General features: G+C 51.3%; 1 protein-coding gene across 3 annotated transcripts in view; it reads right to left on the bottom strand.

Moving 5' to 3' along the window:
• Positions 1-512: 512 nt before the first annotated feature.
• NEURL1B (neuralized E3 ubiquitin protein ligase 1B) overlaps positions 513-27,651 on the bottom strand; it is a 40,498-nt gene continuing 13,359 nt past the window's right edge. For all 3 annotated transcript variants that reach the window (XM_033853571.2, XM_073802800.1, XM_033853572.2), the window contains 4 exons: positions 22,081-22,626; positions 7,974-8,693; positions 5,758-5,883; positions 513-5,387 (listed from right to left, as the gene is read on the bottom strand). In XM_033853571.2, the coding sequence (XP_033709462.1) occupies positions 5,143-5,387; positions 5,758-5,883; positions 7,974-8,693; positions 22,081-22,626 (1,637 nt within the window). In that variant the 3' untranslated portion in view covers positions 513-5,142. The remainder of the gene's footprint in view (positions 5,388-5,757; positions 5,884-7,973; positions 8,694-22,080; positions 22,627-27,651) is intronic.

The following is a 27,651-nucleotide window of genomic DNA, read 5'->3' as shown; positions in this document are numbered from 1 at the left end:
AGAAATTTCCAAAAAACAAAACTTGAATTTGCTGGGCTGGCAACTATTTACATAACATTTGCCTTGCATTAGGTATTCTAAGTATTCTAGAGATGATTTAAAGTATATGGGAGGATGTGCGTATGTTATATGCAAATACGACACCATCTTATATAAGGGATTTGGGCATCCGTGGATACTCCAAGGCAGGGTGGTCCTGGAGCCAATCCCCTGATGACAGAATGGTGGGGGACAACTATAAACCCTGGTTGTTGGTCATCAGGCTTGCTTCTAGTTTTTCATCATTATAAATAATGCTGCAATGAACATCTTTATATATAGAGCTTATCCTCAACAAGAATTATTTCCTGGGGATATTTTCTCAGGAGTTACTTGGCAAAAGGTTTGAATATTCTCAGGGTTCTATAGACATTTTGCAAATTGTCTCCTCAAGGCTGGCAATGATTTGTATCCCTCACCTCCACTCCCCAACTATGTAGGCAACTGTGATGTTTAAAACTGAGTCCTGAAGAGACTTTCTTAACAAGCCAAAGTTGTATTTGTTTTTTTAAACAGGAAAATTATGTTAATATAAAACGGATAAAAACAGACAAAAATCAAAACACACAACACGCAAGAGCACAACACACAGGACCAGTGCAAACCCTTCCCCACCCATTCCCCCCAGGTTTTGAAACCTTTATTACAGATCTCCAAAGATTAGACTGTATTGGAGAGGTCACAGTATTGAATCAGAAAAAGAGACATTTTTAAAAAGGTCTGTACACAGGTAGTGGGGTGGGGCGGGGGACGTACACTTCTTCACTCCAACATCAAATACACAATGCAGAAGGGTTTCAGTGATGAGCACAGATTTCTAGAACACTACCACGTATGCTAGTCCCCGGCCCACTTTTTAAAGTTGCTTTCAAAAAGGATTAAAAGTGCACAGACACTTTCATAAGGCACAGACAAATTGTTGTACAAGTCATCTCACTAGGGACTTGAGAAAGACGGTGAGAAAATTAAATACCGAGAGATGCCGGGAGGACACGTGTTCCTGAGCCGGAGTCCTTCTGCCAGAACCGGGTCAGAGACAGGATTGAGCAGCGGAAGGTGACCGCCTCTCATTCGCCAAGAGTTTGCACAACCCTATTCTGGAACTGACTGGGGGTTCTCTGTCGACTTGGGGATTGATTGCCAGCCACCAGTCCCAAGGCCTGAAAGTAGCAGGTAGCTACCTCCCTGTGTCTCCCTGGCAAGACCTGAAGGCGATTATCGGTCGGTGGGGCTGTTGAGGGTTCTGCCCAAGGCCATTTCGGCAGCAACTCAGTGACTACGAGATGCCCGGAATTCCTAATTCAGAGGAGGCTTTCTGAAGTGTGCAGGGGGCTCTGGGTCTGGAAAGCAGTTGTGTACTCACTAAGATAGACCCCCGAGGCAACAGAATGGCCAGGAAAGCCCATGGACTCTGCCCCAAATGTCTCATAATGTCACTCCCTCTGACATCAGAGCTGGGGTCCTATCCGCTCAGCTCCGTCCTCCCAGCACCCCACGCCTGGTGGGCACTCAGCAAATGTCTGTTGAATGACTTTGCGTGCATGTATACGTGGTGTTTTACCAAACCCTGAAGACTCATAACCTGATTTCTGATTTACTCAGTAAATCTTTAATGAGTACCTACTAAGTGCTACCACAGGACCCAGCACTAGATGGGTCAAATACAAGTTTACAAATCTGCCCACCTCCTGCTCTGGACTGCGAGCTCCCTGCAGGCCTTGTCTTTAGACCCGGTTCCCATCCCTTTGTCCAGAACACAGGCCACGCTGACCAGTGGTTGTCGGATGACTGAAAAAGCGTTGCTGTACTTAGGGGAGCAGCTGCCCTGGGTAGCTGAATCCCAGAAGACTCCCAGTTCTGAGAATGGGCTAGAAAAAGGAGCTTGTCTTGACTTGGAAACAGCTCAATTTCTCTGGCGGTTCAGAATGAACAGGCACCAGACCACGACAAAGGGGGTATCCTCTGGTCTTCCTGTCCTTGCGCTGGGGGCCCTACTTAGGGGGGTGGTGGTCATGAGGCCCAGGAAGGTGGTGGGACAAGTGTCTCCCCGAAGTTGCCCCTGATGGGCACCCCCACGTAACAGGAGGAGGCCCTTGGGTTGGACCCAAGCTCACACGTGGCTCAGCTCTGCCGGGAGAAGGTGGACAGTAGGCAGATAAGCCTGAAAGGAAGGACACTTGTGCTCCCAGGGTTCCAGGCGGCACAGGGGCCGCAGTCTGGGGCTGGAACACTCACACAGGGGCGGGTGCCCAGCTCTCTCCAGGCGCTGCCCAGGTGAGCTTCAAGGAAGAAAACTCAAGCAGTCTCGAGCTTTCTGGGCTCAGGGCCAAGCAGCGGAGAGCGTGGGTTTTGGCATCACGCGCTCCTGGGTTTGAAGCCCAGTCCTGTCACCTCCTGCTTCACTTCCAGCACCTTAGTTCTCTTACCTGCCAACTGGGGATAATATCGTATTTCACTGATTCTAGGAGCACAGCTTCTCCACTTATGTCGGAGTAAAATGAATCGAACAGCTGTGGCACCTTACAGTTGAAATCGGCAGTGTTTTTCCCTTAGTGGTACATAGAATGGTGTGTTTTGTCATCAGTGGTGTCTTTGATACGACTCAATATGGTACTAAGACCTCCCTCACAGGACTGACATGGGGATGCACCTCTCCAGCCCAGTGCCGGGCACACAGTGATGCCAAATAAAGGAGAGGGGTTCCCTTCCCTCTTCCTCCTGCCCCCTCTCCAGACAGAACCTAGAGGGCGGTGTGGGCAGCTCCTCTGCAGCGCTGAAGAAATCAGTTTCGAGCATCAGGAAATGTCTGGTTTTTAGAAGATAAACACACCCTTAATTCCTCTTGGAAACAGGGAGGCTATTTATAGCAGCTGCAGAGCATGTTAAACAGGCCACCAGCTCCCTTCTTCCCAGGTAATAGGTCACCAGGCACATGGCCTGGTCCACCCTGGGTCCAGGCCCTCGATCCCTGGATTCCTGGCAGTGGTTGCACTGACCCTGGAACCCGAGGGGACGAGAGAGAGGAGCTGGCTCCCCCAGGCCGCCGAGACCACCGGGGCTTGCGACTATGGCTCAATCCAGTCAGTGGAGCTGCTGCCTGGAGAACCACGGTCCTGTGGGTGACTAGCCCTCTCACAGGGGGCCTGTGCGTGGCCTTGCCCACACCCAGCACGCGGGGGAAATAGAAGGCTCCAGCGGACCAACTTCAGCTGGGTGCCGCGCGCCGCCTAGGTTTGCAAACTCTTATCTTGGCAAATGCTGGGGTGCCAGTCACTCCCCTAAAGATTCTGCTGCAAAATTAAAACCTGGGCATGTTTCCCAAGTTCATAAGGGAAAAAGAACTAATCAGGGATCCTTGAAGGGGCAAGAGTAGGGCTTCTGAAGTTGAGATCAGGTCCGAATACCAGGCAGAGGAGAAGCAGATGGTCTAAGACCTGGAGCATCACAAGGGCACGGACTGACTGGCCTTATGGGCCTTGATCTGACGAGGGGGACCCCAGACACGCAACCAACACTTGTTACATGAAGGCAAAAACTCTGAATGTCCTCCCTTCCCCGCTTCCCTCAACAGAGGAACAGATTAGGAATTGGACTGAAAACAATACCTGCTCTTTGCAAGGTGTCTTGGGCCTTTTAAAACGTGCCAGTCCTGCCAAAAGCTCTGGAGTGGGCAGGTACCAGGCTTCCTCTTGGACAGATCGGGAACTGAGAAACAGAGAGGCCCAGGGACCTCCCTAAAGGTACAGCACAAGACAGGGCAGAGGTGGGGCCCAGAAGGGAATTGCAGGCCTCCCAGCCCATCAGCTCAGGTGTGGTCCGGGAGTCTGCAGAGATGGGCCCAGGCAGGGGGGAGGGGGGAGGGGGGAGGGGGAGGGGGTTGGGGCAGGGCCAGGGTCCCAGGAAATGCCCAGCAAATAACCCTGGGGAGGGGGATAGTCCCAGTGTCAGCATTTTCAGCGAGTGTCTCAGTTCCTAGTTAACATCCTAATGATCAGTTAACATCTTCCGGTTGCAAAGCCCTGCTTCCTTCCCCTACTTGGCCAGCAGGTCATCCTGGTGATGCCCACAGCCGTTGGCAAATGCCAGGCCCCGTATTTCAGCAGGAAATGTGGAGAGCTTCGGAGTGACCGTTTCCAACCCCAGGTGGCTCACCGGCATCTAGGATTCTTCCCCCCGCCCCCCCCAGGAAAAGGGAACCTGTTGCTTGTCTTCTCCTTGGAGACGGTGAGGATGCTATAGACTAAAAGCAGGTAGGGATGGAGTCAGGGGTGGTGTGCTTGTAATCAGGCTGTCTGGGGCTGAAGGGGTGACAAGCCTTCTGGAGAAGACACTGCCCAGAGCTCTGGCCCCAGCACCCAGTCAAAACTCCTCTCCAAGACTGAGTTAGAAACTGAAAAAGCAAATTGTTCTCTTATGTTCTCCGCCCAACTACTCCCCGAGGAGTTGCCGCTTCGGAGCTGTAAACAAGGAGCTATTTTTTCCTCGCCTTAGAAAATCTGAGTGTCCCTTTTCTATACCACCTGAGGGAGTTCTGTTTAGGTGCAGGCTTGGTACATTCAAAACCAGCTGACGTCACAGCCCTGTAAAGTGAACAACTTCTAGTCACGCTACCGTCTGGGCTCCGGATTGCACATTCCTTAGTGTTAAATAACCTCCTAGAGCCAGGACCCCTGGATAAATACCTACACGTTCTCTCTAGGTCATTCTCACACACTCGCCCTCTCTGGACTGTCTCCCTCCCCTCCCCCTCTCTCACACACACACTCAACCCAACCCCAGCAAAAGGCATTGCACAGAGGACGCCATTTCTCAGCTGAGAGGTCACCGGGGGACAGGGCAGTCTGCCAGGCAGTTCCTGAGCTCACTCTTGGGACGGCCTTTTGGGGGCAAAGCACTTTCGAGCCAGAAGCAACCCTCACTTGGACTGAGACCCCCGGGGGCCTCATGTCCACGACTGTCACGCCTTGCCCACCCCTGGAGAGTGGCAGGCAAGATAGCTGCTGCCCTTGGACTCCCCGGCGGCCATGGTGGTTGCCCGGCCTGGGGTGGGGGTGGGCTTCAGAAAGGTGACCTTGCTCTGGTCAAGGCCGTCGGCGGGCCAGGCTACGGCCTGTAGATCTTAATGACGTCCTTGATGGGCCGCCGGCAGATGGGGCAGCAGGCCCGGGCCTGCCTCTTGAGCCGCAGGCCGCAGCCGTGGCACAGGCACATGTGTCCACACGTGTAGATGACTGTGTCCACCTCGCCATCGAAGCACACCGCGCACTCGCTGTTCTTGCTGCCCACCAGCTCCGGTGGGGAGAACACGGGGGACACTGGTGGGCTCAGTGGGGAGCTGGGTGCCGTCACTGCAGAAAGGGAGAACAGGCAGACCTTAATCCGTGGTTCTCAGGTGGGCTCTGCTGGGGCAATCCCAAGAAGGCAGGGCTTCTATGGCAGAATCCATGGGGGGACAACTTGGGGAGACACCAGTTTTGGTTATTCTCCTGGGTTTTGCCCCCTTTCCTACGCTCCTACCCCCAAGCATCAAGCACCATTATCAGCCTCTGGGATGCCACATCCAGATGTTTCTCCTCCCTACAGCCGAAGAAGGAAAGGATGCGGGGGAAAGGCAGCCACCTTGTTTAGCCCCAGGAAGGGCTGGTACAGCCACCAGGGCGAGCCCCTGTCTCCCTGCACCCTCCACTCCCCCCTCCCTGAAGGTGTGCCCTTCCTTACCCAGGGATGATTCAGATGCCGAGGAGGACTGGTTGACACTGAAGGCCATGTCGGAATCGCTATCGTCCTGGGAGCCGCTGAGGGATCCTGACGGGGACGTGGTTGCTGGGCTGGACTGCAGGGTGCCTGAGACCAAAGAGACTCCATCAGGGGCAGTGGGAGGTGGGCTCTGCTCTGCTAGTCCCTGGCTCTCCACTGCTTTGCACCTTCACTTCCTCATGTATCTAATGGGAGGACAAGAGCTACCTCACAGGGTTCTGCTGAGAACGGATGGAATCGTTCATGTGTGATAGACATCTGGTCTCTGCCGCCTAGCCTCCATTCTTGTTTATTTTAGAAACAGCACTGGAATTTTGTTTGAGGCACTACTTCACCCTCACACACACGATCTAGGCCAGGCCAATAAGAACTTCCACCCTTGGTCTCAGTGGTGGTTCAAGTAAGGCCTGCAAGGCCAAATTCTGTGACTTTTACTAGAACTCCTAGGAAAGAAGGGGCCCATTCCATGGGGACATGAGCCTGGTGCTGTAGGGCCTGCCTGAGAGTCAAGCCAACACAGAGGAAAGTACAGCTTTCAGGTGGAATCCTGATGACATCCTTTCAACACCTAGATCCAGCTGTTCCTGAATCCATCCAATATACTCCCAGACTTCTGAGGCATGTGTGTACCCCCCAAATTCCTTTTTTGCTTAGGGCACTGTGAGTGGGGTTTCGTTACTTGCAACTACAAGACTCCCAACTAGTGTTCAACATGGATGGGTCTTCTTCCCTGAACTCACTGTTGGTTCAGATAATGATGGGTTATCTCTGATGTGAAGAGACATGCCCCTTCCCTTACCCTGCTTGAGGATGGATGGACAGATTACAGAACCAGGGTTGCTGTCAGATGGGGATCAGGAGGGCAAGTCCCTGGCCTCTAAAAGCAGTCACTTCCTTTCTAGCTTCTCCTGCCTTCTCTTCCTGACCACTCAAAGGCTCATTGTGGTTCTTCTGGAGGTGCTGGGGAGGGGGAGAGAATGACTCTAGGCTTATTTCTTGCAAAGTCCCAGTGGGAACTTGGGCAACTCATCTCAGGCTGAAATGATGACTATTGTCTGATGGTCCCTTAAAAAAAAAAAAAACCCAAACCAACCAAATTACAACCACCACTACCCTGTTCCTCCTCTGTCCTCAGTCAAACAGCAACAGTCACTGTCGTTACTACTGCTACTTATTAAACATGCTGCATGTGGCAGGCACCTGCTTAAAAGCATTATAGGCACCTCATCATTTCATCCTCGCAACAACCCCACGATGCACGTCATCACTCCCTTTCTACACTGAAGGGAACTGAGGCTCAGGGATTCTCTGATTTGCCCAGCATCTTCATGGCTGACCAGCCACGTGACTGGGAGTTATTTAATCTCCCCGTGCTTCAATTTTCAGGAGGATAAAACTGAATGAGGTGACATATGAAATGTTCATCGTTTCTGTTATCGTTTGGACTTTACTTCTTGAAACACGAAAATGGAGCTGTGCTCTCTGGGAACCATCCCTGATCACCGGCCCCGCTCCACCAAGCTGGCAAGAAGAGAAGCCCCTCTGCTGTAGCAAACACCACACCGTGCAAATCTCCATTTGGGTGTCTGTGAGGACGTGAGGGCGCTCCGTGGTCTGTGTCCTCTCCTCTGCCGTGCCCCATCCCACGAGCTCAGGGCCTGGCCCACAGCTGGAGGAGGGTGCTGCGTGTCTATTTGTGGCATGAATGAAGGCAAGACTCAATCTCAAAACGGGATGGTTCAAGCCTGCGTTCCACTTTCTGTGGACGGTGTTATTCTCATTTTCCTCTTTTAAATGTAGTTGTATTTTCTTTTTCTCCTACACTTAATATACATTACATATGTAAAAATATTTATAATAAATCATAATAATGGAAATAAAAATTGCACCGACAATTTCCCTGTCAGGCTCTGACACCAGCGGGTACTTGGGTTGGTGTGGACAAAGTGTAGTCCAGGGAGCTGCGACAAAGGCATCCCCGGGGCACTGGTTAGAAATGCATTTTCTCAGGACCCACCCCCACTGAATGGGAAACTCTAGGTGGAGGCCAGGTGGTTCTGATGCGTGCTCAAGTTTAGGGGACCACCGGCTGGGCTTCAGCAGTGGCTCCGGCTACCTATCCAGTGGTGCCAGGATTCCCGAGGTGAGCCCCGCAAAAGCGCGGTCGGGGGACTCACCGAGGAGGCGCAGCTGGCCTGCGGCGCCGCCGCTCACGGCGAAGAAGGCCCAGAGCGCCTGCGTGGTGTCGACGCACAGCAGGCGGTCGCGCGGGCGCCCATTGACGCCCAGGAGCACGTCGCCGCCGGGCCGCAGAGTGAAGCTGAGCGCGTCGCCTCCGCTTGGTACGGGCCCGGCGCGCGCCACCACCCAGTACTCTTTGCGGTCGAGCAGCGCGTAGGGGTCGGTGGGCAGCTCGGCGGCCCGGAGCCCGCCCGGGTCGCATGACGTGATGCCGAAGGCCAGCGCACCGGGCGCCGCCAGCCCCGGGCGGCCCACCTCCACGAAGAGGCTCTCGCCGGGCCGCAGCGGGCGCTCGGAGAAGACAAGCGTGCGACCGCCGTCGGGCCGCGGCGCGCAGGCCACCTTGCGGTCGAGCGACAGGCTCACGTCGGGCCCGCGCGTCGCGTGGAAGCGCAGGTCGGCTTCTAGCAGCGCCGGCGACGACGAGGGCCGCGGGCGTTCGCGGGGCCCGCACGGGATGGCGGCGGCCGCGTGGTCGGCGAGCGGCGGGCCCGGGGCGCGGCCCAGCGCCAGGTGGCCCAGCTTGGCCACCACCTGGTTGTTCTCCAGCTCGTTGTTGTCGAAGTTAGCCGCGTCGTGGCTGCTGGGCGGCAGGCAGGCGCTGAAGCGGGCCTGGCCGAGGCGCGCGGGCGTCAGCGTGTCGGCGAACCCGCTCTCTGCGCGGGGAGGGCAGAAGAAGGGCAGTGAGGGCGCAGCCGGCCAGGAGCCCCCGCCTTGCCCTCCCCACGCCCCCACCCCCACCTGAGCCCTCCCTTTCTTTTTCTGATTCCTTCGTGAGGTTATTTAAGATCCTCAGGTGCACAGAATTGGATTAAGCATCATCCCGAGTGCACTTGACTATTCTTATCTTTGGGACGGGCAGATGAGGCCCTTCCTCCCTTTTTCCTCCCTCCTTCTCGTACTCCCATCCCTCCATCCTTTCCTTTCCCTCTTTTCTGTCTTCTCGTCTCCCTTTTTTTCTTTCCCCCTTCTTCCTTCCTCCCACCCCCCTCAGAGGTTTTCATACTTTTGAAGATTTTTTTTTCTTTTAATTGGTGTTAGTTTCTGCTTCATAATGAAGTGAATCAGCTACACATACACATATTTAAAGGGCATTTAAAAATCATTATTGTCTGCTTCCCCAACCAGAACATAAGCTTCAAGGGAAAGAGCAAACCCTTGGGTTTGTGGCCTTACTGTGTGACAGGTTATTTTAAGCTCCTTTTCACAGGTTCTCATTTAGTCCTCATACAACCTGTGAGGTGTGTACTGTTATCACCCACCATTTGGTAAAGAAGGGAGCTGAGGCACAAAGGGGCTAGGGAGCACGACCAAGGTTGCACAGCAATTAAGTGGCAAAGTCAGGACTCGAACCCGGGGCTGTCTGGTTCCATGCTGCTTCTGAAAGAAGGCGGGGCATGGGCCTGTCCTCACTGCTGTGTCTGCAGCAGGGAGCACAGTGCCTGGGTGCTACCCCACCTTTGAATGTGTAAGGTTTCTGCAAGAAATGGCCTCATTGTATAGGACAGGAAACTAAGGGGGCGTGTTTTAAAAGTCACAGTCATGAAAATATTTTTGAACAATTTTTAGTAACATGAAAAAATGCTCTTGATCTATATTAAGTAAAAAAGCAAATAAAAATAGTGTTTGTCGTCCAGCTCTTCATACTTTGGTATCAACAGATTACTTGTTGACTGTCCCTATCTAGAATGTGAGTCCCTGGAGGGCCGTGTCTGTGACAGTCTGTTCACCACCAAGTTTCAGGGCTTAGCAGAGTGCCTGGCAGATAGCCTTCATTATTATGTAGCTTACTGGATGAATAAATGAATGAGGTCTCTAGCAGAGACTGACTGCCTCTCTGAATAACAAAGATATCAGGGAAAGAAAGTATTTTGAAGTTGTTTTTGTGATCAAAATTTTCTTGTTAACCAAAGCAAGTAAAGGAAGCAAGAAACAGTGTTACTCAGACTTTTTAAACCAAACCACTCTAGCTAAGATTTTGTTACCATTCTGTAATTTATGTCATGGGGAAAAAAATATTTCTTCCTCTTTAGTTTTCCAAATATAAAATTAAATCATAATAACAAACATGGTTTTGCAAAAAACATGCCCTAACCCCTGGTGAGAGCCTCATATGTTACTCCCCACCCCTGCTCCACACAGGGCAGTTTGCAAACTGGCCATCCAAGTTCTGATGCTGGCTCACAGACCTGTCTGGTTGGCCTACTGGTGTTTGGTTTTTTTTTTTTCTCTTTTTTAACTTTTTATTTAAAAAAAACCAAACATACAAATAGTATAATGAATGCTGTTTACCCAGATTCAACAATTACCATTCATGGCCAATCTTGTTTCACTGATGCCCCCATCAGTTCTCCCTCCTATATTATTTTGAAGCAAATCCTAGACATGCCATTTTATCTCAAAAAATTTCAGTATGTCTCTCTAAAATTTAAAGACTTCTTTATTGTGTGTGAGAATATGCTTTGTTCCCAGTTTCTTTGAATGAAGGTCCAAATAAAGCCCACTCATTGTCACTGGCCTCTTTTAAGCTATGGTTGCCTCTTCTTTTTTCCCCTTCCAGGGGTTTGTTGAATAAATCACCCCTTGGTCTTTCAAAATATTTTTTGAACTAGTGGCCAGTATTTAAGAGTCAGGAGATTCACTTTACACTGGATTTATAGCCTCTCTTGGAAAATCAGGTCTAGTGACACAGGACCTGAATTCTCGCCTGTCATCGATGGGTTACAGCTTGCCCTTTTGCTGAGGTGGTTTGCTCTCCTTCCCCATGGCCCTGAGCTGGCCCCTTCACCCATCTCAACTACTTGCTTGGGATCTGTGGACATTTGAGTTTGTCTTGCGTTAGTGGATGCTTCCCCATAACCTGAGGGAAGAAGCAGGATTTCAGTTTGGTCCTTTTAAAAAGTATGCATGTGTGCATGTGTCTGTATGTATCTGTCTATAATACTATATGTGCATAGGAAATCAAGTTCTAGAGAGACATACAACAAAATGTTAATGGTCATTATCTCTCAGGTGGGTGAGGTTATGAGGGATTTTCTTCAGATTTTTCTGTATTTTCCAACTTTTCTACAGTAAACATATACACTGCAAAGTTTTATCATCAAAAACCCCAATATTTTGAAAAATCAAGTTTTCAATTAATATGTAACAATGGGGGGAAAATGCCCGTGATATAATATTAAATGAACAGCTGAGGATACAAAACCGAATATATGATTTGATTCGAATTATGTGGGAAATGTATGCATGGGATACAGAGGAAAGATATAGGAAGGAAATACATAGAAATTTGAGGGCGGTTATCTCTGGGTGGAAATTTCCTTCTTTATGGTTTTCAGATTTTCTCATTTTTCGCTAATGAACATGCACTGATTTTGTAATCAGAAAAAAAACATGAATAAAAGTAGACTAAAACAAGCACTTTTTTTGAAAAGGCATTTTAGACAAGTGGGTGTTTCTGGGAGCCTCTTGGCGTAATGCATTTTCCCAGGGCTCGCTGCCCTACCACAGTCATCCTGTGAGGCCAAGCCTAAAGGCATTAGCCATGGCTTGCCGTGGGCCTCTGCTCTTGCCAACACACTCTGCTTCTGTCCCCCACCCCCAAAGCTCTTCCTCCTGGCCCCTAACAGCTCCACGTAAGAGCCTGTCCTTCAGTATAGCATCCTAATTGAGAGCATGGCTTGGAGATGGGTACACTTAGGTTCGAGTCTTGGCCTCAGCCCTTCTTGGCTATGTGACTTTAGGTAAGTCACTTTACCTCTTGAAGTCTCAGCTTCCTCAGCTTAAATATCATATATTAACGCATATATGTGGAACCTAGAAAAATGGTACAGATGAACCGGTTTGCAGGGCAGAAATTGAGACACAGCTGTAGAGAACAAACGTATGGACACCAAGAGGGGGAAGGGGTGGGGGCGGGGGCGGTGGTGGTGGTGTGATGAATTGGGAGATTGGGATTGACATGTATACACTAATATGTATAAAATAGATAACTAATAACCTGCTGTATAAAAAAATAAAATAAAATTTTTTAAGAAAATGGAATCATGATGATACCTGCCCCCCACACTCCCACCCACCCATGTTGTTATAGAGATTAAATTAGATGCTTTTATAAAGAGTCTAGCACAGGGGTCTCAACCCCCGGGCCACGGACCTGCTATCAGTCCCCATGGCCTGTTAGGAACCAGGCCGCACAGCAGGAGGTGAGCAGAGGGCAAGCGAGCGAAGCTTCCTCTGTATTTACAGCCGCTCCCCATCGCTCACATTACCACCTGAGCTCTGCCTCCCGTCAGATCAGCGGCGGCATTAGATTCTCATAGGAGCGCCAACCCTACTCTGAACTGCACACGCGAGGGATTTAGGTTGCACACTCCTTGTGAGAATCTAATGCCTGATGATCTGAGGTGGAGCCAAGGCGGTGACGCAAGTGCTGGGGAGCGGCTGCAAATACACATTATCATTAGCAGAGAGGTTTGACTGCACAGAGACCATAATCAATCAATGCACTTGAATCATCCGGAAACCATCCCCCTCCCACCCGGTCCGTGGAAAAATTGTCTTCCACGAAACCAGTCCCTGGTGTCAAAAAGGTTGGGGACCGGTGGTCTAGCACAGAGCATGGCACAAAGTGCTCAAAACATGGTAATTATCGTTATTCCTTAAACATCTATTAACAAAATGCATAGAGCACTTGCCATGTGCCAAGCACTGTGCTGGGCACTGGCTGAAGAGGAGAACAAGCAGGCATGGCCTCTGGGTCCATGGAGCTCTCATTGCCGTGGGAGAGACAGAATTTAATGAAGCAACTGACAGAAAACTAACTCTTCTTCCAGACTGTGATGACTGCCACCAAGAGCTGCCGTCTCACGATGCTCTGAAAGACGGGCACATTCCAGTGGGGAACTCAGACTCTGAGAGGCAAGGTGAGTTACTCCAAGTCACACAGCCAGGAAGTGATAGAACTGGGATTCTCTGTGTGTGTCAAAGGGGGACTTGGTCAGAAGTGGGGCCTGAGAGTGGGTCAGAACAGCCCAGTCTCTGATCACGGAGCTATGACACGAAGGCTGAGGGAGTGGTGGCTGGGAGGTGGAGAGTAAGCATTTCAGGCAGAGGGAACAGCATGTGTGAAGTCTCTGAGGCGGTGAAAGCTTGGTATGTTTTTGAGGCTGGTGTTACAGAGTATGTGACAGCACTTAACCTGGGACCTGGCACACAGCAGCCCCTTGGAAAAGCTTGGGTCTCCTTCCTTTATATAAGGAGCTTCGTCCCTATCAGGCATTGTCCCTGATTGAGACAGGCCCAAGATAGCAGAGTGCTGGCCTAGGCCCGACCCTTCAGAATCTACCTCTCAAAGCTTCTCTATGGAGAATCAGCCAGCTGGCTACAGGCAGAAATCCAGCCACATCAAGAGGCCATCAAGGAAGCTTATCAGAACTTCCTGGCTCTAACCTGCGACCCGTCTCCAAATGCACTCCCTGGACCTGATGAAAGTATACACAACCATTTACTTGAGCGCCTACCAGAAGCACCTCCATGCACTCATTACCTTTCTCAATCCTTACCACTATGCCACGCGGCTCTGCAAAATGGGCACGTTTCACAGTGGGAAAACACCGAAGCGTTGAGAGATGAAGTGAGTTATTCAAGGTCACACAGCCAGCGGTGACGGAAATGGGATTCCATCTCAGGCTACGCAGCTCCAAAGCCGGGCTCCTTATGACAAGCAACGCTGCCTCCAAAATCCAGCTGTCCTTGTTCAACTCTTACAGCTGCCCAGCATGGGGACCCAGCCTCAGGCCAAGCGGAGTTGTGGTCCCCAGGGACCTAATATCTCTGAGAGGAAGGGTCCAACAAGTACCCCCCTCCACCGCCCCACGATCACCCACCAAGCACCATCATGCAGCAGCAGTCCGAGGCCAGGCGCGCGGAGGCTGGAATGGCTGGGATGGGTGCCCTGACCTCCCACTCTCCCTGGGCCACCTCCAGGGCCTGCCTCTGGCCTGGGATGGAGCTCAGTTCTTCCCTTTCTTTCTCTTCCCTGGCTCTCTCAGGTCCACTATGTCTGGGCCTGGAGGTAAAGCAGAATTTATGCCCCAAGAGAAACCATCTGTGTGTGAAGATGACAATGAAGACTGGAAGAACTGGAGACAGAGGGGACCCTCCATCAGTCACTTCGGTGTCTCAGAAGGACTGCTTTGGGCCGTGTCCTGGAGGCAGAAGTGACAGGACACGCTGACGGAATGATTGCCGGGGGAGGAAAAGAGGAGTCCAGCATGACCCCGGAGGTTCCGGCTGAGGCACCACGTGGGTGGTACCATCCACAGACAACAGGGATGGCTGTGTGAACGTGTTCCACGTGGGAAGCCTCTCGGACGCCAGAAGGAGATGTGAGTAGGCGGAGGGAACTCTGGAGTTCAGGGGAGGTGTCAGGGCTGGGAATATGGATTCGGGAGCCAACAGCTTAGAGATGGGACTCAAGGCCCAGCGACAGGCTCATATCATCTGGAGAAAGAGTAGATGAGAGAAATGGCCTTGCCTCATTTGTTTGTTAAATTCTACGGTTGTTTAGGCACTTTTCTACGTGCATGTTGTAGTATATGATTTAAAAGTAAGAAGGAGGGCTTCCCTGGTGGCGCAGTGGTTAAGAATCCACCTGCCAATGCAGGGAACATGGATTCGAGCCCTGGTCTGGGAAGATCCCACATGCCCCGGAGCAACTAAGCCCGTGTGCCACAACTACTGAGCCTGTGCTCTAGAGCCCGTGAGCCACAACTACTGAGCCCATGTGCCACAACTACTGAAGCCTGCGTTCCTAGAGCCCGTGCTCTGCCACAAGAGAAGCCACCCAATGAGAAGCCCGCGCACCGCAACAAAGAGTAGCCCCCGCTCGCCGCAACTAGAGAAAGCTGGTGCGCAGCAACGAAGACCCAACACAGCCAAAAATAAATAAAATAAATAATTTTTTTAAAAAATAATTTAAAAAATATTTAAAAAAAAGTTCACTGGGTTGAGCTGAAGAGGGAAATGGGAGGGGGTGGTATAGACATCACTTTTGAGAAAGTTTCTCTCTGAAGGAGAGCAGAGAAATGGTAGTAGCCTGTGGAAGAGATTGTCAAGGGCAGTTTCTTTTAAAGATGGGAGCTACCAGAACACTTGTATGTGCTCATGGGGATGATTCTGTGGAGAGGGAAAGACAGGCTGGAGAAAGGGACAAATGACAGGAGAATGCCCCTGAACAGGCAGAGGGGACAGGAGCAGAGCTCCTTCTACCATGGCCACAAGAGGGCAGGCAGAAAGGCAGGGGTGTTGGGATTGAGAAGAGAAGGTGAGGATGTTGGGCACTGAGCCCGGGCTTTTCCAGATGCCTCCCTGCTGCCAATCAGAGAAGACTGGACCAGGGCAGACAGACCTCAGCTGGTCCCTGGCCAGTGCGGTTTGTGACCTCAGCTTCCTTCTGCAATTTGGGGAGTTTCACACCTGCCTCACAGGCCCATGGGGAGGACGAATGGCAGCGCTGTGGAAGGAATAACCACGGGCCTGGTGTCATGCCCGGCACAGAGTGGGCCTTTAGGGGCCCCTAGTAGGACGTGGCCACAGACTGGAGCTCTCACTCCTGACTGGGAAAGGATAAGCCTTCGGGGTACCCTACCAGGCAAATGCCTTACTGTGGGGCTGGGAGCTGGGCGCTGATCTGGGCTGTTTGTAAAGAAAACATTAACTGCAAAAGCCGATTACCCTCTGCTGCTCCCCAGTGGGGCTCCGGATGAAGCCAGCTGAAGCCGCTCCTCCCTGCCTGATGTGGGCGCTCACAGGTCCCAGGCCAAGGCACCTCTCGGGTCCTGGACCAAAGCCCCTTGCCCACCACAGCCACTGATCAGCTGGGTGACCTCAGGCAAATCCCTGCCCCTCTCTGGGCCTCTGTTTCCTTATCTGCAGCATGGAGAGATGCACTCAGACCTGCAGGCTCTGCTTTCGATCTACAACTTCAAGTCTTTATCAAGCAGTTTGTTCATAACACTGGTGAACAGATACTGACTCTAGAACCACCAGCTGTTAGGTGACCCTGGCCAAGTTATCCATCCATGCTGGATCTGCCGATGGGGATGACAGGGTTCTTGTGAGGACCAGAAGACATCACCCAGGTACAGCCCTCAGCGTGGTGTCTGGCACAGAGTAGGTCCAATAAATTAACGAAAGGGCTCAAGGCTTTCAAGGGGGGTTAATGACTCCCTTATGAGGCCTTTGGAGAGCCACTGTTGCTGGCTATCAGGCACCCAATCCCTGCTTCTTCTGGTCTCAGCACCCAGCTATTCTTTCGAGGGAACTCCCCCTGCCCCATTTCCACTCATTGCCTTGAGGAGGGAGTCTTAACTTGGCCAGTCACTCTATCCCATCCCTCTAGCCATGGAGATCAACGAGGTTAGATCTTGAGATTTTAGCTAGACCTTGTGGGAAAGCAGCTCTCCTGCTAGTTCGTGGGACATGGGACTGGAGCTGCTGGTGGCCTTGCCCCCAACCCAGAGGGACAGCCTGGTGGAGGATGACACCAACAAAGACTACAGCTGAGCAAGAAATAAAGGCCGGCCAATATTCTGGGTGCTATTTCTTGGGCCTCTGCATCAAGCCAGTCTAACAGGGAGCTGTTCCCTGGAATTTTCAGTCACAGAAGACATTAATTCCCACGTACCCCCCCACCCTTTTTTTTTTTTTTGCTTGAGTGAGATTGAACTGGTTTCTGTCACTTGCAACCAAAGGTTTCTGACAGCATAGCCTGCAATGCCATGGCCTTGGGCTGGCATTCCATGTTCAATCTGACCAGCCTTCTACTGCTCGACAGAGGAAGGATAATGAGGCCACGACACTGACCACTAGTGAGCTGCCTGGAAGAGGGACAGGGCTGCCTCAGGACAGCATGGGGCCTGCATTCCAGAGCTCTGGGAAAGGGCTTCCTTGGAGAAAAAGGAGCCAGGAGAGGTGTGCATGACCCAGCTGAACCTTCTTCTCCTGGGTCCAAGAACTACTAAAATCAGCAGAAAGTAACTTGGAGCATCCAGAGAAATCAAGGCTCTCAGGATGGACCACTCCAGGCCCCAGTAAGCCCATCCTGGTCGATGCCCCTGAGAACAGTAAACTAGCAGCCACAGGGCAGCCCTGTGGGAGAATGTATCAAGCAATGCAGTTTGCATGGGGGCAACCCAGGTGTCCATCAAAGCAGGAAGCCATTAGAGAACAAGGAAGCAGAGAGACAGATACGGATAAATCTTAAAATGGGGCAAGTGAAAAAAGAAAACTAGAATAAGATCCTTAGCACAATACCATCTACCTATGCATACAAAACAGCTCTACATTTTTTTTTTTTTTTTTTTTTTTTTGTGGTACGCGGGCCTCTCACTGTTGTGGCCTCTCCCATTGCGGAGCACAGGCTCCGGACGCGCAGGCTCAGCGGCCATGGCTCACGGGCCCAGCCGCTCCGTGGCATGTGGGATCTTCCCGGACCGGGGCACGCACCCACGTCCCCTGCATCGGCAGGCGGACTCTCAACCACTGCGCCACCAGGGAAACCCTCTACATATTTTTAAAAGATACACACGCCCAAGGGCTGCCAAACATCAGAGTGACGCTTATCTGGGCAGGGAAAGGCGCGAATGGGAGCGGGGATCGGAGATGAAGCAGAAGAGTCAAAACAAGAGAAGGGGCTTGTGTGATGATACCATGCCCTGAACTGAGAGGTCTGAAGAGCTCAGCCTGATACCAGGCAGGGAGGAGGGACAGGCACCCATGCAAAGAGGATCATTGTGATCACAATCCGGGCTGCACCCTGGGATCACCCGAGGAGCCTTTAAGAAATCTGAATGCCTGGGAGCCACAACCCCCCCCCCCACCACCTCCCTGAGGTTCTGATCTAATCGGTCTGGGTGCAACCCGGGAAGTGGGGTTTTCAGAGCCCCCCAGGTGACCTCAATGTACAGCCAAGGCTGAGAACCACTGAACTAAAGGTTCTAATCCTGGCTCTGCCACTCACAAGCAAGTCACTTCCCTTCTCCAAGCCCTGGATTCTTTATCTAAAAGGGGCTAAGTCGTCCTATCTTGAGGAAAGACTGAATGTCACAAGAGGGGGCACCTGAGGGTCTGGCCACAGAGAAGCAGCGCTCTCTGCTGCAGCTGGACCCCCCTGCAGGAGGAATGCTGGGCTGAAAGCACAGTTTCATCAGGTAAGAGAAATAGGCAAGGCCTACGAAGCTCTTTTTGTTTCTGAGACTTAATTTTGGCTGAAGTTCCAGGGCAAATACAGTGCACCCCTGTCCCACCAGATGCGGAGGACACTTCCCAGATGAGGGTTGCCAGATAAAATATAGGATGCCATGTTACATTTGAATTTCAGATAAACAACAAATTCTTCTCTACCCAAGATTCTGTAATAACCTATATGGGAAAAGAATCTGAAAAAGAATGGATATATGTATAAATGAATCACTTTGCCTTACGCCTGAAACTAACACAACATTGTAAATCAACTATACTCCAATATAAAATCAAAATTAAAAAAGGAAAACAAATTCTTTTATAACAATGTCACAACTATTGCATGGGGTATACTTGTACTAAAGAGATTATTCATCATTTTTCTGAAATTCAAATGTAACCGGGCATCCTAAACTTGACAACCTTCCCCAGATGCTGCTTGAGCTTGGTGTTGAGGGTCTATCCAGTGTGGTCTGAGAGAGGTGAGGGAGGGATGAGAGGTCCCTATTCTGAAGTTTCACAGCTGAGACCCTCTGAGGGAACTATGTTACCCCCTTGTTCCTACTGAGGAAAAGGAAGCCAGAGGAATTTGCATGACACTAACATCAGTTGCTTTTTATTTATCCACTTGGTACTGTGGACACCACCCTCAGAAGCCCAGTTCTTCCAGCAACTGGGAGGGAGGGACCCCCTTTATGGTGGGATTTCTTTGGTTCTCATGTTGTGCCGGCAACAGCAGAGTATCTATTACCCAGGCTCAAACCGTACAAAATCATGACTGTTTCGCTTTCTTCTTATTTTTATTATAACTTTTTTTTTCTGATTATAAATCATTGTTGATAACTTGGGGGAAAAAAAAGAAGAAGAAAAACACCCATATCCCCTTTACCCCGATGCAATCAATGTCAATTTCCTCTTTCCCTGGGAAGGAAACATTTATTGAGTCTTGATCACATGTCAGTAACCTCTCCATTATCTCATATAACCTTTAGAAAGAAAAATAACTTTATTGCCCTTTCTGATTATAAAAGGTTTTTTACATATATATTAAAAAAGATAACTCATAGAGGTAATAAAGAAAGAAGTGGAATTCACCTATGATCCCATCACGGAGAGATAGCATTCCTTCTAATCTCATTTCCCCATCTGCCTGTAATTGTGAACATTGCCCCGTGGCACCTGTGCTAGCTGCTCCCTGTCAACCAGCTCACTGCAGGCACTACTGGCAGATAAGGAAACTGAGGCTCGTGCCTGCCACCTGCCACTGATGTTCCAGTGGGCCCTCTCCTTCCCTCCAAGGGGCGTGGGATGCTGGAGGGGCTCAATAAAGGCTTGTTAAATGAACAAATGAACAGGGGCAAGAGTCCGTGACTCCTCACAGGCTTGTTCAGTCTCATGAAGTCATCAGAGGCTGCTTCCGATTTGTATTTTTTTTAAATCCTAATCTACTTGCACTGATTATGGAGATGCTGTGATTTCTCGGCTGTTACCCTGAGACATGGGCTATCTGAGGGAACAGGTGAATGAGGTCTGATTGTTTTCCTGCTCTATAGGAATAAACAGCTCCAAAAAAGAGTGACAGGAGATCTAGAGGAGGTTTTAGAAACCTACATTTCCTGGAGGTGAAATACCAAAATCTTCCATGGAAAAGAGTGTGGGGCAACACAGTTAAAATGCCCAAGTAAGGCCCCAGCTTGGAGGGTGGGTAGCTCTTCATAATCTGGTCTGCCTAAGCCTGGATTTCAGACATGTGCTTCAGCTCCCATGCAAACGGGCAGAGATTCTTGCTTCTTAGCTGTTATTTCTTGAGCACCTTCTATGTGCCAGGTGCTGTGCTGCATCCCTTTCATACACCATCTCATGTTCCCCTGCCCAACAATCCCACGAGGTGGGTGCTATCGCGAACTCAATTTACAGATGAAGAAACTGAGGCACAGAGAGGGTTCGGTCCCCTGGCTAAGCCCACACAGCTGGCAAGTGGAGAGCCAGGTGTGGAGTAGAGATCCGTGTGACTCCCAACCCTCTGCTCCTAACTGCTCAGAAATTCTGCTGCCTTCCTTCTCCTGGACAGTTGGGGAGCCTGAACGTATACATCTCCCCTCCCTGCCCAATGGTGGTGTGGGTGGTGGTAGGCAAGGAGCCCGGGGCCAGAGTTTTCCCTCAAGATGCAGGGCTGAAAGACCAGAAACAGCCCAGACATTCAGATATACAAACTGTGGTGCATCCGTATCACGGAATACTACTGGACAATAAAAAAGGAACAAACTTCTGATACACCATCAACAGGGATGAATCTCCAAGACCTTGTGCTGAGATTAAGAAGCCAGAAACAAAAGCATATACTGTATGATTCCATTCACGTAACGTTCAGGAAGAGGCACAATAATCTATAGTGAAAAATCGGAAGAGCGGCTGCCCCGGGAGAGAGGGGGCTGCCTCAGAAGGGGCAGGCAGGAACCTTCTTGGCTTATGGACAGGTGTATAAATCTGTCAAAACTCAAACTTTAGATCTGTGCATTCACTGCAGGTAAATGACATATAGGGCTGTGTCCCCTGAGAAACTTGCTCTCCTTTTGCTCCCCCAGAAATGGAGGCTGGGTTGGCTCAGGTGCCACCTGTGACTTCAAGAGCTAAGGTCGCAAACAGAAAGCAGGTCCATGGTTGCCAGGCACTGGGGGGAGGGGAGGATGGGGAGTGGCAGCCCAATGGGTATGGATTTCCCTTTGAAGTGATGAAAATGTCTTGGAACTAAATACAGGTGATGGTTGCCAACTGAATGCCACCGAACTGTACACTTTAAAATGGTACTTTTTTGTCATGTGACTTTTTTTTTTTTTTTTTTTAAGCGGTACGCGGGCCTCTCAGTGCTGTGGCCTCTCCCGTTGCGGAGCACAGGCTCCGGACGCGTAGGCTCAGCGACCATGGCTCACAGGCCCAGCCGCTCCGCGGCACGTGGGATCCTCCCGGACCGGGGCACGAACCTGCGTCCCCTGCATCGGCAGGCGGACTCTCAACCACTGCGTCACCAGGGAAACCCTGTCATGTGACTTTTACCTAATTTTTAAAAAAGTTTAAAGAGAGAGAGAGAGAAATAAGGTCTTAAGAGCAGCAGACTTGTAGCCCCATGAGTTCTCACCACCTCCTCTGTTACAGCCAGAGCCACACTTGCCTGCCTGCTTCCCCAGTGGACCTTGAGCTCCTTAACCGTGGGCCTTGATTCGATACATATTGCCGACTGCCTGGGCACTGTAAATACTAGAAGACTAGGTCATATGTTTGACTGCTGTACCAGTAGATGGATTGTAAGTGAATGAATGAGCAAATGAATAAACACGTGTGAGTGAGTGAATATATGAATGAGTGAATGAATGAGCAAGCAAAAGAACAAATACTTGCATGAATGAGTGTGCGAGCAAGTGAACAAGGGAGTGAAGGAATGAGCACAGGAATGAATGAAAGAATGAGTGAACGAGCACGGAACTGAAGGAAGGAGCAGGTGAACGAACCTGGGCCTGACCATGGACTCTGAACCACACCCGTGTGGGTTCCAATCCTGGCTTTGCAATGCAAGTCACTTAACCACTGCGTGCCTCAGTTCTCTCATCAGTAAAACGGGGGTGGTAGGTTTTCGCCAGAAAGAAATGAGTTGAAATGTGTCAACTGCTTAGAAGACGCCTGGCAAAGTGAGCCCTCGGTATTCGTGAATGTTACAGAAATACACATTCATGCGCGCGGGGACCCGCTGCCTGGTCCAGGCGGCGCCGCCCTATCCCCCTGCCAGCGGGAGCCGCGACCTACCGAGGAGCTGCACCTCGTCGGTGATGCCGTAGACGTCGATGAGCGCCCAGAGGGGGCCGCTCACGGCCACACCGCAGTGGAAGAGCACGGGCTCGCCGTCGTTGACGCTGTAGAAGACACGGCCGTGGCGGTCCGCCCAGTAGGCCAGCACAGTGTCGCGCAGCGCCAGGTTCTCGGGCAGCGCCTTGGCCCAGTAACCGGGCCGCGTGACCAGGTCAGGACAGGCATACTTGGGGATGTCCTGGGCGCTCATGAGCGACGGGTCGTGCGCCGTGAAGCCGAAGCGCAGCGCCCCGCTCCAGCCCGGGCGCACGGCCACCAGGCGCAGCCGCACCTGCTCGTATAGCCGGATGGGCCGCTGCGTGAACGTGACTCCGTTGCAGAAGCTGTTGCGCCGCGTGGCCCGGCGCGAGTGGCCGTCCAGCCGCACGTTCTTGCCCTTGGCCTGTGCATGGAAACGCGGCGCTTCGCCCAGGACCGGGCGCCGCTCCGGGCCAGGGCCGCAGCAAGGCCGGGTGGCCAGGAGGCGCGCGGGCGGGCTCGAGTCTGCGGGAAGAGACAGGCAGGAGGGTTAGGTGCCCTCGCAAACTGTTAGGCCCCTCTGAAACTGTTCAGAGCTGTTTCACTCCCAGACAGGCCAACACCAATGAGCTGGTCACAAGAGCCAGGCTGGGGTCAACTGACTTCTCCATCCCCATCAAATCCCTCCACATCTAGAGGCTTCCTCCAAAAGCCGCTTGTGGGCTGCAAAGTCCCTCTAAAGGGAACAGCGGCCTTGGATTCTTGGGGAGTAGTGGGGAGTCTTTGGTTGCTTTTCTCTGTGTAATTTTTATTAAAAAGCAAGGCAATTTGGGCGCACTCTTGGGATCCCCAGTGCATCCTGGAATCTCAGCTCTCTGGCACCTCCTGGCTGTGGATATGCAGGAGATCCTACCACTTCTCTAGCCTGTTTCCCTGCCTGTAAAATGGGGACATTGCTTAACTCACACAGCTGCTAAATGAACATGTGGATGGAGTTCCTAGAATACTGCCTGGCACAGAGCATGTGGTTAATAAGCAACTAATAACATGATTATAATACTGAGGGTCCAAAGGACACCCAAGCCAGGATTCTGATTTCCCTTCCCCTTTACCCACAGAAGAGGAGGGCATTCTTTATAAGCAAGGCTGGCTTTTCTAGAACATACACCTTTCATAATTCATTTCTAGGGGAATTTTGCCCCAAAGGACCTGGAGAATCTTGGGATAGTCTCCTTTCAAAGGATCTGGACACTGGCCACAAACCCAGGTGGCCCCATCTGGAGGTGGGGGCATCATCCTTCCCACCTTTCCTCCTCCATCCCTGGTTACTTACTATGCATTTCCTCATTTAATCCTTATAATAACCGTATGAGGGAAGGACTACCATTATCCCCTTCATGCAGATGAAGACATGGTGTTTCAGAGAGGTTGATTTATTTGCCTGAAGTCACACAGCTGGCTTCACTAAAGGCAGAGCTTCAATTGAAGCCATGTTTGTGTGACCTCCGTCCTGCCTTTTTACCTTATTCTCTCTGCTGTTTAGGAATCAACACAGGATGGATAGAAGGTCTGGGCTATAGACCCCTGACGTAGGAGAGGGATGCAGAGGCCACCTGTTGATTCCTTGTACCCCTAGGCAGGCCTGCTAGGCATTGAACTGGTGGAGGAGGGCTGCAGGCAAAATGCTCAGTCCATTATTCATCCATCCATCCATCCTTCCATCCATCCATCCATCCATCCATCTACCCATCCATCCATCCACCCATCCATCCATCCATCCATCTATCCACCCACCCGTCCATCCATCCATCCATCCATCCACCCACCCATCCACCCATCTATCCATACATCCTTCTATCTACCTATCCATCTATCCAACCATCCATCCATCCATCCATCCATCCATCCATCCATCCATCCACCCACCCATCCATCCATCTACCCATACATCCTTCTAACTACCTATCCATCCATCCAACCATCCATCCATGCATGCACCCATCCATCCATCTTTTCTGCAGATGCATCTGCTGGTGTGAAGCACTGAGGGAGCACAGGTGATGACACAATCCTGCCCTTGTGGAGATCTGAGTCTCTCCGTGGAAGAGAAGACACACAGGTGAATAGACATGAACATTAGGGACCGATAATAACAATAGAGACCCCATTAGGCATTGGCATTGGGGGGCTATTAGGTCCAGAGGAGACCCCAGACTCAGCCAGGGGCCGGAGGGCAGGGGGTTATGTCCACAGAGCCAGGTCTTAAGGGAGTCTACATTCCAGGCAGAGGGAACACTAGGGGCAGAGGTGGGGGAAGCTGGACTTGGAGGGGAGGGTAAGTACTACGGTAGGTGTGACAGAGGGTGTCTGAGGTTGGGCGGCCACTGCTTTGCAGGGGTGAGGGATGAGGGTGCCATCGCATCATAGGGACCAGCCAGGAAGGCCCTGAACGCCAGCCTGGGAGGCTCAGAGTGCACACCACGGGGAGAGGGAGCCACTAGGGGCCTCCAGTGGAGCGGGCCGGCACTGCCTGTTAGGGAGGGCCCCTAAGGCAGAGAGGAGGGTGGACACAGAGCCAGGCTGTGGGCCATCTCCGGAACCACAAAGATAAGAGTAAGGGACCACTGGACAGCAATTCCGGCAGGACAAAAATCAGACGTGTGGGGGAAATACTGCCCGGGTGTAAACCATCCGGAAAGGCCGCCCAGGACAGCAGAGCCTGCGTTCTCCACGCACGCTGTGGCCTTGTACCAGCCACCCAACCCTGGGCGGCAGTCTCCTCCTGTGTCTAACAGGCCGGATTCTCTCCAAGGTCCCCGCCGCTGGCAACCTCTCCAGGAAACATTGAATAGGACTAGAGATCAAAAGCACCAAAGACCACAAACCACCGTTATCTGATGATTTTTATCTCAGCTCCCATCACTGTTGTTTTTCCAACCTTACCTCTCAATCAGAGGCTTTCTTTACAAAACGGGCTTGGGAATCCTAAGAGCTGCTCCTTCAGAGTGGCCTGGCGATTTCAATGGATGCTGGGGTGTGGCGAGATACTGCTTTGTTACTACAAGGGGATGTTTCCTGCTCAACCAGCTATATGTTAGGATAAAAGGCAGCCAAGTAACCAGCGAAGTTTACATATTTGTTTAATTTTGATTATACGATCCAACTTCCTTCAGGGAATGAGGGATAAACACTACTTTTCCCTCCTCTGAGGCCAGAGTCCTGATGTGAGATAAAGAAAACCAGAGTGAAAAAGTCTCTAAGAGGATGTGTTATTTACACAAATTGAAAATGCTCAAAATGAAAGAACAAAAAGCAATCTGCAAATTGTACGCCAGCGTCTGCTTTTAGCTCAGCTCAGGGAAAGCAGCCTCTACATGAAACAGAAAACTGTGGCCACGGACCCCACGGGCCTCGGAGAACATCCTAGTTCAGGGACGTCAATGGAAAACCTGAACTTTGTCATTTAAATTACAGCAATAAACACTACAGCCATATTAGAGAAAGTTTGGGAAGAAGGAGAAAACTTCCCCTCTTCCCCCCACATTCATACCTTAACTCACGTTGCATTTTTCATGTTGGCCTTTATCCTGCCTGGCCCTTATCCACGGAAGAACCACTGGCTGTGCCCTCACTAGGCGCCATGTCCTGGGCCGTATGTTTTTGATACAAGTGATACAAGGTTGCAGTTAATTCTTAATACAAATCCTCACCCACAGGATTACTGTCTATTTTCCAGGAAAAAAAACTTCCTGCGGCTACAAGGAGATATGAACCCAGCTCTGTCTGACCCCAAACCAGCCCTCTTTCCTCCTGTCCTGACTTTCCTCCATAAGTAGCACAGAAGGACTAAGCACTAAGTAGTACTGAGTACCTTTTCTAACTTCCTTGCCACCAGAGCACACATTTAATTTTGACTCCTGCCTTTTCTTTCCTAACTCAACATTATATAAAAAGCATCTTTTCCCACATGGCTCCCAAGCGTTCACTGTTCTGTTTCACCACTGCAGAATATTCCACTGAGAGCCAAAATGTCCCCTGCCGTTCCCCTCCTGGAGATGACTTCAGCTGTTCCCGCAAATGGCTGAGTCCATGGGCACAGAGGTTCCTGGCTGCTGGTGCCAGGACCAGATTTAAATGGACACCCTGTCACTGGTGAGGTGTCACCTTCTGCCAGGGAGGGGCCCCCAGCCCACACCAGGGACCAGACCCTTTCCTCCCACGCGAGGCAGAGCCTCCACTGGCCTCGTGCGGGTGTGCCTCCCTCTCTCTGGCCAGGAACTGGGTCTAGAGACTCTAAGAACAAGGCAGGGGGAAGGAGTTTCTATGCGGTGGGAACCGAGGGGAGACTCTGTAGTCTCTTCCTGTGTGTAGGAAGGAGGGGACAGTCCTGGCCCACCCCTCATGGTTAACCAAAGGCTGCTGCAGCCCCTCCAAGACCAGAGGGAAGGGTCTTTCCAGCGTTTAGTCAAGGAAGCAATGCCCCACTCGAAAACGTACGAGTACAGATTTTGGGGGGTGGGTGATGAGTGGCTGTTGGTATTCAGGGAGGAGGGAGCTCTGTTCTGGCTAAACAAATGTTGCCCCTGCCAGCCTTGGGCTAGTCCTTCGGGAAAGCAGGGGGACATCAGAACTGCTCCGCGGGCTGCTGCTCTGTGATCTACTCACATCAGTGCTTTAGAACGGCCCTCACGGGCTCTGGGTTCGAACCCATGCTTTGCTGCTAATTTGTCTGAGGGGCCTTTGGACAAGTCACCATCTGTGAATAGTGTGTGAATGCAGAGCCTCATCTCAGGCTGCTGGGAGGGGCGATGAGAGCACAGAAAGCTCCCAGCAGGAGTCCCAGCACACGATGGATGCGCACTAAACGTTCATTCCCTCCCCTGCAGGGAACATCAGGTCCAACCCCTGGGTAAGCCCCTCACTCCATCTCTCCCACACTTTTATTTTCTAAATCTCAATGTGAGAGGTGGTTAAAAAGAGCACAGGCTTGGAGTCAGGCAGATGGGGGTTTAAATTCTGGTTTTGTTGTTTCGTAGCTGTGTGATCTTGAGGTACATGCTTAACTTCTCTGCTCCGTCCCCTAACCAGACCTAGAAAACTGGTAAGAGTCATCTCCACCCTGCACGATTGCTCTGAGGATGAATGAGGCCAGCTGGTCAGACTCGGTGTGTGGCACGTAGTAGGTGTTCACTTAACACTGGGTCCCCCACCCCACCCCCACCCCCTTTAGTTACCTTATTTAGTTTCTTTGCCGAGAAAATGTTTACTCCTGGGTCGAAGATGGCTACTTGTAGGGTCAGGGGATTATATCCTGCAATGTTTCTCCCACGGAGGGTTGGTAACCTTGGCCAGGAAAGGCCTCTTGAAAACCCCAGGGCCACTTTCCCTGGGTATCCAAGGACAGAGACCTATTTTTAAGCCATCCCAGCAGCGTCCCAAATGTGCACTGTGCCACCCCTGAATGATGCCCGCTCATCGCCCCAACCCAGCCTTTCCTTTGATCTAAAAAGAGCCCAAGGAAATGGCATTTACTGCCAGGAGGATGGCAGG

This window comes from Tursiops truncatus, chromosome 3, assembly GCF_011762595.2.
Source record: "Tursiops truncatus isolate mTurTru1 chromosome 3, mTurTru1.mat.Y, whole genome shotgun sequence".
Classification (NCBI taxonomy): Eukaryota; Metazoa; Chordata; class Mammalia; order Artiodactyla; family Delphinidae; genus Tursiops; species Tursiops truncatus.
This window is presented reverse-complemented; position numbering and strand designations above follow the sequence as displayed.